Source organism: Salmo trutta, chromosome 7, assembly GCF_901001165.1.
Source record: "Salmo trutta chromosome 7, fSalTru1.1, whole genome shotgun sequence".
Lineage (NCBI taxonomy): Eukaryota > Metazoa > Chordata > Actinopteri > Salmoniformes > Salmonidae > Salmo > Salmo trutta.
The window spans coordinates 32,261,809-32,274,017 of NC_042963.1; the positions used below are offsets into that span (position 1 = coordinate 32,261,809).

At 42.8% G+C, this 12,209-nt stretch overlaps 1 protein-coding gene across 1 annotated transcript; it reads right to left on the minus strand.

Annotated features, from left to right (window-relative positions):
* Positions 1–1,466: 1,466 nt before the first annotated feature.
* Positions 1,467–11,964, minus strand: LOC115197256 (carnitine O-palmitoyltransferase 1, liver isoform). Its single transcript, XM_029758626.1, has 19 exons — positions 11,764–11,964; positions 9,760–9,919; positions 9,377–9,516; positions 9,050–9,221; positions 8,782–8,883; positions 8,485–8,622; positions 8,259–8,336; positions 8,051–8,158; positions 6,383–6,467; positions 5,987–6,182; positions 5,710–5,895; positions 4,789–4,894; positions 4,047–4,163; positions 3,724–3,888; positions 3,499–3,633; positions 2,742–2,894; positions 2,476–2,589; positions 2,223–2,315; positions 1,467–2,100 (listed from the first exon to the last, which is right to left on the minus strand). Exons 2-19 carry the CDS (start codon positions 9,898–9,900, stop codon positions 2,014–2,016), a joined length of 2,316 nt encoding a protein of 771 aa, XP_029614486.1. The 5' UTR covers positions 9,901–9,919; positions 11,764–11,964; the 3' UTR covers positions 1,467–2,013.
* Between the last annotated feature and the right edge of the window lie 245 nt (positions 11,965–12,209).

Here is a 12,209-nt window from a genome sequence, read left to right on the forward strand (position 1 = left end):
CTGACATTTAATCCAAATAAAAATTCCCTGTCTTAAGTCAGTTAGCACACCACTTTATTTTAAGAATGTGAAATGTCAGAATAATAGTAGAGAACTATTTATTTCAGCTTTTCTTTCTTTCATCACATTCCCAGTGGGTCAGAAGTTTATATACACTCAATTAGTATTTGATAGCATTGCCTTTAAATTGTTTAACTTGGGTCAAATGTTTCGGGTAGCCTTCCACAAGCTTCCCACAATAAGTTGGGTGAATTTTGGCCCATTCCTCCTGACAGAGCTGGGGTAACTGAGTCAGGTTTGAAGGCCTCCTTGCTCGCACACACTTTTTCAGTTCTGCCCACAACTTTTCGATAGGATTGAGGTCAGGGCTTTGTGATGGCCACTCCAATACCTTGACTTTGTTGTCCTTAAACCATTTTGCCACCACTTTGGATGTATGCTTGGGGTCATTGTCCATTTGGAAGACCCATTTGTGACCAAGCTTTAACTTCCTGACTGATGTCTCGAGATGTTGCATCAATATATCCACATCATTTTCTTCCTCATGATGCCATCTATTTTGTGAAGTGCACCAGTCCCTCCTGCAGCAAAGCCCCCCCACAACATGATGCTGCCACCCCAGTGCTTCACAGTTGGGATGGTGTTTTTCGGCTTGCAAGCGTCCCCCTTTTTCCTCCAAACATAACGATGGTCATTATGGCCAAACAGTTCTATTTTTGTTTCATCAGACCAGAGGACATTTCTCCAAAAAGTACAATCTTGTCCCCATGTGCAGTTGCAAACCGTAGTTTGGCTTTTTTATGGCGGTTTTGGAGCAGTGGCGTCTTCCTTGCTGAGCGGCCTTTCAGGTTATGTCGATATAGGACTCGTTTTACTGTGGATATAGATCATTTTGTGCCTGTTTCCTCTAGAATCTTCACAAGGTCCTTTGCTGTTGTTCTGGGATTGATTTGCACTTTTCGCACCAATGTATGTTCATCTCTAGGAGACAAAATGCATCTCCTTCCTGAGCGGTATGATGGCTGCGTGGTCCCATGGTGTTTATACTTGCGTACTATTGTTTGTACAGATGAACGTGGTACCTTCAGGCGTTTGGAAATTGCTCCCAAGGATTGTGGAGGTCCACAATTTTTTTTATGAGATCTTGGCTGGTTTCTTTTGATTTTCCCATGATGTCAAGCAAAGAGGCAGTGAGTTTGAAGGTAGGCCTTGAAATACATCCACAAGTACACGTCAATTAGCCTATCAGAAGCTTCTAAAGCCATTACATAATTTTATGGAATTTTCCAAGCTGTTTAAAGACCCAGTCAACTTAGTGTATGTAAACTTCTGACCCACTGGAATTGTGATACAGTGAATTATAGGTGAAATAATCTGTCTGTTAACAATTGTTGGGAAAATTAGTAGATGTCCTAACTGACTTGCCAAAACTATAGTTTGTTAACAAGAAATTTGTGGAGTGGTTGAAAAACGAGTTTTAATGACTCCAACAGAAGTGTATGTAAACTTCCGACTTCAACTGTACATACGATTCAGATAACAGATTCAGATATACTACCTTATATATTACATCACTTAAATACTCAAAACAGTGCTATTTACAAGTGTACACATATTACAATCAGATGCAAATACTCCTGCCTCTGAACTAAACAGATGCCTTGCCTATCCTTAATCTAAATTACTATATCATATGTTCTTTAAAGCTACCAAGGCATTTTGTGCTTCATTGCTCTTGCCAGAATTGGTTCAATACTATGTTGAAAATTCACTGCCATTTTATATAAGGGATTGTGCGAAATAAAGTCAAAATGCTTTATTAAATATTTATTTCTACAAAACAATTCCCTCCTGCTAACTGAGTAAATATCCAAAAGATCTATAACTTGACCCATTCTAAAGCCGTTACCCAGAAGAGACTAGTTGTGACCCACCGTTTTGGAAATAATGTAATGTCACAGAGCATGAAAATGTGGTATGAAGTCTATAAAGACCTTTCAGACTGTCTACTCATCACATCTCTTTCTTGTCGTTTTGGTCAAATAGCGCACGAATGTCCAGCATGGCCTGTCGAATGTTCTGTCCAAAGCGGTACGAGTCCTACAGAGAAAGAGACAGACAGTTGTTTAACCTGATAAAGATCCAGCTAGATTGCCATTAAGGTAGTATGTAAGTGCTATATACTCTATGGTTCATCATGTAGTGTGACACAATGGTCTCACCGTCTCAGGGCTGGAGAACTTGCTGGAGATGTGGAATGTGATGAGGTTCTCTCCTACAATGATGTAAGAGACGCCATAGCCGTCATCAGCCACCTGGGGGCGCAGGAGAGACAGTACCAATCACCCCTAACTCTGACTACATAGAAGTAAGAAGCAGACAGAAGAAGTAACAGAGGACACAATGGCAGTAGGACTTGAGAATCTGGTCCAGCTAATTTCTTGTGTGTGTGTTGTGTGCGTGCGGTAGACTCACAGGGCCAAACCCCCCTCCTGCACCCACGTATCTTGGGAACTTGTTGATGTCGACCATGTTGAGCTGCTGTTGAGGAGTCTGACTAGTGGACAACCTCCAGGGCTCTGACAACACCTACACAGGGGGAGAGAGAAGGGGAAAGGGGGGGGGGGTCAATTGAGAAGAAGGGTAAGTGTAAATCTCTGATATCATATCACTTGGCTGCCAAAGTATAATTTAACACATATAATGGTGTTGACTACACAAACACTCAGAAGCGAGCTGACCTGTTTGAGGAATGGTGAGTCGATGTTGAGGTACTTGGACATGATGTAAAGACAGAAGAGGTGTCTGTCGATGCCAGAGCCTGTCATGGCCAGACGATACATGTTCTGGTGTTTGTCTGCAGCCTTCCGGAAGAGGTCCAACCTCTGGGCACTCTGCTCACAGAAACAACAGATGATATTCAATCAAAACCTAGATCCAGCTAAAAAACAACAGATGGTGGCCAGCCCTCCACCTGCAGAGCTACTGGTTTTGCTCCAGCCCTATTCAGACACACATGATTGTACTAATCAACTGTTCATCAGCACCTTGAATAGCTGAACCAGGTATGTTAGTGCAGGGCTGGAACAAAAGCAAAAAGTGCATAGCCAGTAGCTCTCCAGAAGGAGGGTTGGTCATGCTTGCTCTAGAGGACACACTCCTCTGGCTAGATAGGTACAAGAAACAGACATTTGGGTCCTGGTCACCTAGTTCTCAGAGTCAGAATGACCTGAGCCTCACTGGCAGAGTTACATCATGTCACTGTCTATCAGTAACTCCCACAGACAAGGCTACTCACCTGCAGTGCTGCACCCACACTGTATTTAACCACAGATATAGTCAAACATCTGATGATTTATATCTAGCATGTATAGCATGTATGTGGAAGGGGGACTGTTACTGCTCTTGTGCTGTCATTAGTGCATTCTATATTGCCTCTGAAATGATTAACAAAGGTACACAGTAAGAGAGGTGTGTGTTTAAGGTGTGTGTCCTCACCTTAGTGTTCTTGTCTTCCATGGCTCTGACGAAGGCTGTGGACTCTATGGTGCAGGAGCGAACCGTCTCTGTCCTACCCTCACGGAACATCCGGGTCATCGAGGCCTCATACGTCAGACAGAACTCCCCCTTATCCTACAATACATAGACAACAAATACATTCAGTTTATTTGCTTGAGACATGATATTGTTTGTCTGTTGTCTATTCATGACTAACACACACACCCTGAATTGAGCCAGCTGCAGTGCTAGCTGTATGAAGGCATCAGGACTGGTCCTACTCTTTTTGATCAGGCCCTTCCCAAACTCATCAAACAGGCAGCCATGGAAGTCCACGTCATCAGCTATCTCTTTGGCAACCATGTAGGAATCCTCAATGACCTCCTGGCACTGAGGGATGAGGAGAGACCAGAGACCAGAAAGGCTCAGACAAGACACAAGACAGCCTGTAGAAACTACTGACTGGTCTACTGAACACAACACTAAACTTGCTTTCCCCTCTTTACTAAAGCTACAACTTTTGATCCCTAACACATTAGAAGCCATACCTCCAATGGAATGTCCCATTGTAGTTTGGCGGTGGGAGGCAGGCCCTTGTTGATGTCTCCTTTGCAGTGCCCCTCCTCTGTGTAACCCAGATGGAAGCAGTCCGTTGCTAGGACGTACTACACAGAGACAGCAGCACAGCAACCATTACATTCACACAACACAATTAATCACACCATGTCATATATTGTGTTTAAGAATAACATGTTTGTAATACATCATTAATACACCATCAACAGGGCCGGCTCCAGACATAAGCGGTCGCTAGGGGGCCCCCGACCTCAAAAAAAGGAACTCAGTCAGGGTCTCAACTTACTGTTCAGAGTAAGAATAGTTGAAAACACCAGGTGCAATTAGCTGACACAGCCATGTACATTTTTTGATTGGTAGTTAGTCTAGCCAGCTTGTAGTAATCATGGCCGAATACCGACCGGGCATGTGCCCAGGGGCCCTGACCTCCTGGGGGCCCACATAGATTGTGTTAGTCATTCTCACTCAGATATCATATTAATATGACATAAGTCATGGCAAAATGTGTAGAATTTGGGGAAATTAGCTTTAAAACTGCAGAAATGTCTCTCTACCACATGGAAAATGGGTAGAATTGCAGGAAATTAGGTCTAAATTGTACATTTTTCTCCTCGCCATCAATAGGGGGGCCACAATTTTTTTTGCCGTGAGATGGGGGCCCCCCAACCAAATCGCGCTTAGGGCCCCCAAAAGGCTGACCATCAATAACATTACCTCCCACATGTGTCCTACAATGGGAGCGTCTGCCCACGAGTGTTCTGCATTGACCCCCAGTTTACCATTCTTATAAGCGATCAGGGTGAAGGATTTGTCAAACCACCTGAGAGAGAGAGAAGGCATATCAGGTTAAACACTGAAACACACATCGTAAAGGCAGTGCACAGAAAAGCAATATAGCGCTAAACTATCCTCACTGAAATAGGCCTACTTTACAACGCATCTTTTCTGTCCCGTCCCACCTGTCATAGCACTTCCCGTTTGTCTCACCTGTCATAGCTCTTCCCGTTCGTCTCACCTGTCATAGCACTTCCCGTTTGTCTCACCTGTCATAGCTCTTCCCGTTTGTCTCACCTGTCATAGCTCTTCCCGTTCGTCTCACGTGTCATAGCACTTCCCATTTGTCTCACCTGTCATAACAGTTCCCGTTTGTCTCATCTGTCATAGCACTTCCCGTTTGTCTCACCTGTCATAACAGTTCCTGTTTGTCTCACCTGTCATAGCACTTCCTGTTTGTCTCTCACCTGTCATAGCACTTCCCGTTCGTCTTACCTGTCATAGAACTTCCAGTTTGTCTCACCTGTCATAGCACTTCCCGTTCGTCTCACCTGTCATAGCATTTCACGTTTGTCTTTCTCCTGTCATAGCATTTCCCGTTCGTCTCACCTGTCATAGCACTTCCCGTTCGTCTCACGTGTCATAGCACTTCCCGTTCATCTCACCTGTCATAGCAGTTCCCGTTTGTCTCATCTGTCATAGCACTTCCCGTTTGTCTCACCTGTCATAGCACTTCCCATTTGTCTCATCTGTCATAGCACTTCCCATTTGTCTCACCTGTCATAGCACTTCCCATTTGTCTCATCTGTCATAGCACTTCCCATTTGTCTCATCTGTCATAGCACTTCCCATTTGTCTCACCTGTCATAACACTTCCCGTGCAGCACGGACTTGGCGTACAGGTCCAATGATCTCAGCTTGTCAGGGTCGTAACCGTGCTCCTCGTCGTCAAGGGTGAGGAAGAAGGCTGACGTCTCGATGGCCTCCAGAGAGGCTTTGTTAACACCCTGGCTGAAGTACTTCAGACGAGCCCGCGCCCAAGGAACTCTGGGAGAGGATAAGAGGTGGACATTGTATTTCTGATGTGTGTGTGAGGAAGGAAGGGAGGTTGCACTTTCGTGCCTATATGTGTGTATACCTGTTGCCGGCTGTGAGGGCAGCCAGTTTGAGTTCCCCAGGCTGTGGCTCCGTGGTGTCGTCGAGGATCCTCTGGAACTGAGTCTCCAGCTCAGAGGGCCAGAGGTGGCGTCCCCCGTAGTACAGCCACACCTTAAAGAAGCGGCCCTTATGGTACACCACCAGGTGCTTCCGGTCACTCAGGTGCTGAACAAAGTCTGGACCAAGGAGTAGGAGAGGGGGTGAGGACATAGAACATTATAAGGCGGTGGGGAATGCACACTTCTATTGAATGATAGTTTTTGTTTAAGATGGTCAGAAGATGTGTCTGACACAAACTCATGTTCATATTGATTAATGCAACTACCCAGCGATAGTTTGATAGTGTTATGCCCCCAGAAGGCAGCAGCGTGCTCACCTGTCTCTATGCCAGGGATACGTGTGGTGTTGAACATCCTCTCCATCTGATAGGAACACATGGGCACCACCCCCAGAGCCCTCAACTAGAGAGAGAGTATGCCAAACAAAAACCATTGACTGCAAAGATAAACAAACCATACAACTCTATGCACAAGGACTACATTTAAAAGTCCAAAGCAGCCATTTCTATCACCATAACAAATAATTTCTGGGTAACAATTAAGTACCTTAATCTAACCACTAGGCGGCAGGTAGCCTAGTGGTTAGAGCATTGGGCCAGTAACTGAAAGGTTGCTGGATCGAATCCCCGAGCTGACAAGGTAAAAATCTGTTGTTCTGCCCCTGAACAAGACAGTTAACCTACTGTTCCTAGGCAAACAAGAATTTGTTCTTAACTGACTTGCCTAGTTAAATAAAGGTTAAATAAAATAAAAAAATGTATAAACCTTACTATGCTTGGTCAAAAATGCACAGAAAAAGCTTCTTAGCAAAGAGCAATTTCTCAAGCAGGAATTTTTCTAGGACTGTCGGGTAGTGGTCTGAGTGAGGAGGGGAAAACTGAAAACTAGCTGTTAATGGAATCCCACCAAAATATGCTGACATTTTTGGTGGTATCGTAATTTTCACAATATTATTCCAACCTTAAAGTGTGTAAATATATATATGTATCTAACAATTTCCATAGAAAATTTTACAAAAACACATTTACGCGAAGTACAGTGCACAGTACAGTTTGGTAATAACGGTGAAATCTCCCTCAGTTTTTTAGGTGACCACGTTTTCCAAAAACTCTGAATTATCTACTCCGAATTACGATTCAAAGATCTTTGCAGAAAGAATGGGGTGACAGCTATGATATGACCACTTGAGTTTGAAAAAATCTATTTTGGTTATTGAACTACCGTAAGTGAAGTGGAATAACAGCCGATAACAGAATGATGGTAACATAACATAATAGGTCCATTTCATGACACGTTTTAATCACTTAATATATCATCAACCAAACTGTTATCAGTAAAAACACTATAACTAGGTAGGTCTACCTTTACTTTTTACCTCTGTGAACTTTCATTATCCTCCCTCCTCATAAGAGATATATTTTATTTTTATCTCAAAGATATGTAGGTATTTGCTCACAGAAATACAATATATATTAAACTTACAGAAGGCAAATCATTTCTGCAAAACAAAATATAAGTGTTGATATTTGTTATTGTGTTTTTATGTATTTCTAATACCTTAAAATACTTTTTCTGCTAGATGTTTTCTAGGACCCCTTTTCCATGAGTTTGACCAAAGATCTAAGCCTTTGCTTATTCCTAATTTTTAGCAGGGAAAATGGTTGGAAAATGTATATATGCCTTAATTTCTCAAAACATAGACTCTTAGCTTTCATTTGACACCAAATTTGATGTGTTCCTATGGACTTCATATGTTAGTGCTCATGGGGCTTTTGAAATGGAAATGCCCTAGACCAGAAACAAGTCGAAGGCAGTGGGAGGATGATTTAGGTTAACAGAGAAGGAGGGAGATGACCTGGGTTATTTAGGGGGTAGAGAGAGAGCCGAGGGCCAAAAGGGAAATGGGGGAGGGACCTGAATACTCTCAAGGGTACAAAGAGGGAGAGAGAGGGGGTGAGAGAGACAAAGAGAGGGGTACTCGTTACCGGTGCATGTTCTCCTCTCTCTAGTTTGCGTCGGTACTGCAGCATAGCGTGAACCACATTCCCTGCCCGAGCTGCCTGTCTGTGTGTGGGAATCACGTACAGCAGATCCTAAAGCAGATCATCAAATACATCATTAGGTAAAGGTTACTGGATACATCTCAAGCAATGCCATGTTCCCTGTATGAGGACCCATATAGACATGTCTTACCATGGCGTAGAAGTTACTGTTGACCATGATGGGACTCCTGCCTCTCAGGTAGATGTACTCCTCCCACCAATCACTCACCTGTAAAACATCATCTATTACAATCATTTGTTCAACTACTAATTCTTTGTTTTAAAGAGCACTTTGAGCACTCACCAAAACAGCTTAATAAATACATTTACCACATTATCGTTTCATGTAACCTGACATCACACTTCAGAATACGTACGTAGTTAGTAGCCCACCAGGATTTGAGGATGAGGTATTTCTGGAGTTTGGGTGCCTCGTCTCTCTTGAAGTCATTGGCCACCACCTCCATCTGGTTGTACTGCTCATCATCCAGCAGGGGGCGCACTGATTCCAGGTACTGCAAGGTCACATAGCGATTATATGACATAATACTGATATGTAGTGTACATATATGGTTCTACACTGGTCCTGTTCCATCACTTTCCTGAACAAATGTGATCAGTTTCATATTGTATTTCATCTAAGCACATGAGACACATAACCACCTCTCTCTCACCCTGGTTATGGTGTCGTCCACGCTAGGCACAGGTAGTCTGGGTAGGGAGGCCTGGAAGCTGTAGAGGAGAGGTCTGCGGCCAGAGAACATCTTCACCAGACTCTAAAGAGAAACAACACAACACAATGACTGGGTTAATTGTCAGAATAATCAAATACTCAAGGATGAGATTAAGAGCTCAGAAAATATATTGTCTTGATTCTGAACTATAAGTGAGCTGCTCTTTTGGTCATGTTTCTATTGAAATAGAGACATTTGACAGACGTACCAGCCAGAGTTTGGTGCAGAAGCTCATTTTGCCGTGGGACTCAAAAATCCAGGCGTGGTAGGAGAGAAGGGCCTTGAGAATGTACCTCAGCATGAGGATGAGAGAGAGCCACAGGCCCGTGGCAAACAGGATGGCACTCAGCACTGTCTGGGTCTGCACTGTCATGTAGTCACTGGAAAGAGGAGAGAACCTCACATATAAATGATGTTTATTGTCCTTTAACAGAAAATTCTTTCCACAGATACCCACAGTTACATACTTAATCTGAAAAAATATGCATCGCTCTTCCCCAATGCCTCTTCATCATTGTGTTATTTGCTCACTGACCTGACAGGCAGGGTCCTCTTGATGGTATCTATCATTCCCAGTGATGGGTCTATCCTGGCATACATGGTGCTCATGATGGCTATCACCGCGATCAGCCAACTGGATGGGCTGGCAGGGTAGACGCCTGTCAATATCCCATTCTGAAATAAAATAATTCAATGTTAATTTAGATAGTTAGCCTATAAACAGACCAACAAGGCTATTCCTGGATGTGCTAGCCTATGTCCCAGCCAAGCACTAGGCTACACACACCTGATTCAATCAAGGCCATAATAATAACTTGAATCAGTTGTTTTAGTGCTGGACTGCAACAAAAACCAAACTAGCTATCAGATTCAGGTTTGGTAATGACTGTAGGGCTACTTAGTCATTCGAAAACAAACCTTAAATCTTATGGCGCGCTTTATCCATGACGTCACTCCCGACAGGTAGATGTGTTTGAGTACCTCGCGGCTCAGGTGGAGGTCGATGCCGTCTGGGGTGACGGTGAACTGGAAGCCAACCGCCTGATGTGCCTCCGCCATCCCGGTGACGTTGAAGACCCTGTTAAGAGAGATAGATAGATAGACAGAGACGTTGAAGACCCTGTTAAGAGAGATAGATAGACAGAGACGTTGAAGACCCTGTTAAGAGAGATAGATAGATAGACAGAGATGTTGAAGACCCTGTTAAGAGAGATAGATAGATAGACAGAGATGAGGAAGACCCTGTTAAGAGAGATAGATAGACAGAGACGTTGAAGACCATGTTAAGAGAGATAGATAGACAGAGATGTTGAAGACCCTGTTAAGAGAGATAGATAGACAGAGATGTTGAAGACCCTGTTAAGAGAGATAGATAGACAGAGATGTTGAAGACCCTGTTAAGAGAGAGAGATAGACAGAGACGTTGAAGACCCTGTTAAGAGAGATAGATAGACAGAGATGTTGAAGACCCTGTTAAGATAGATAGATAGACAGAGACGTTGAAGACCCTGTTAAGAGAGATAGATAGACAGAGATGTTGAAGACCCTGTTAAGATAGATAGATAGACAGAGACGTTGAAGACCCTGTTAAGATAGATAGATAGATAGACAGAGATGTTGAAGACCCTGTTAAGATAGATAGATAGACAGAGATGTTGAAGACCCTGTTAAGAGAGATAGATAGACAGAGACGTTGAAGACCCTGTTAAGAGAGATAGATAGACAGAGATGTTGAAGACCCTGTTAAGATAGATAGATAGACAGAGATGTTGAAGACCCTGTTAAGATAGATAGATAGATAGACAGAGACGTTGAAGACCCTGTTAAGATAGATAGATAGACAGAGACGTTGAACTTCAATTGTTTACACAATTTATTTTTAAATGTTTGCTCTTGCACAATTATCAAACCAAACCAACTTTAGGCTAATGGATGGATGTGGGAATGAAGTTAACCCTTAATCAATTTCAGGTGAGAGAAACAGTGCTGCATTACCACATTTGCTACCTCCTTTTTTGTTGTTGTTGCAGTTTTAAAGCTAATTTCCTGGAATTCTACACATTTTGCCATTGCTTATGAGGTGTTCATATGCCATCTCAGGGGCCCCGTGGCACATGCCCTGCGTGCGCGTTCGGTAATCCGGCCCTCTTGTAATTTCAGGGATTTGTTAAATATTTTCTGTGGAGGTCATAAGTCTGTTTATGTTGTGGCCCGGTTGACTGAAAAGTGGGCTTGGATTTCTTTTTCCATGTCATATGACGGGCCAGCAGCTAAGTGGGGCAAAGTTGAAATGCCAGATATAGCCTAGGCTACTGGCATGCGCTCAGATGTAGGACTGGTTTAAAAATATAAACACTGCAGACTAGGAAGAGTATGTGACGTCTACTACACCACAAACCACATAATGAAACATTTTGCAAGGTGAATTCATAAAAAAATATTCCAATAAATAGGCTTTATCAGTGCCATAATACATGATAATACAGTTCCATCAGTGCCAAATTGATATTTCTCTAGTATAGCTGTATATTATGTGTCCAGTCACCTACAAGTTTAGATTTAAGCAAATTTAGTTTTTTAACAATATAAACTGAAGAATGACACGATTCATTCCCTTCAACTAACATTTACAATAGTAAATTCATTATGATGATGCAGACTTCCTATGAATAAACATTTGTCTAGCCTCTTACACACAAATATTGTGTGGCACAAGGAGCCTACACAATTACTAACTTTTGGCTTGCTTTGTTTGTCAAACATCTGAAATGCACTATACCCAACACCAACAACAAATCCATATGGTATCTAACTATACTAGGCTACGGTATTACAAACATTAGTGTTTCATGGACAGCTACAGTAGCCTAAGAAATGATACATTATAGCAATCTAAAAACCAAACATTCAGTAATTCCATACCTTTTTGCTTAGGGATTCAATTCAAGCTTGCTGAAGTGAAACAGAAGGCAGTGACTGTGGTTTCTCTCAGTGGAATTCCTCTGGGCCGGGGCTGAACCTCTCTCTGTGTTCTGTGTGTGATTCCTATGTCCTTGAAGTGGCTTTCCTCAGGTACTTAGAGCAATGCTATCCCCTATGCTTTCTCGCTTTCTCCCTTCCTCCCCTCTCTCTCTCTCTCTCTCTCTCTCTCTGTACTTCCCCTATGCCCCCCCCAGACTTTTCTATCTGTAACTGGACACTATCTAGAGCTAGACTGTAACCTCACATGGCTGCTGAACACATAGTACACCTATAAATACATTATGTTGATTCATCAATCTATTTACATATATATTAAGTTTCATTCAGGGCAACCAGTGACAAATGGTTAATTAATAATTAATAGTTATAAGGCATGTTTTGAGGCA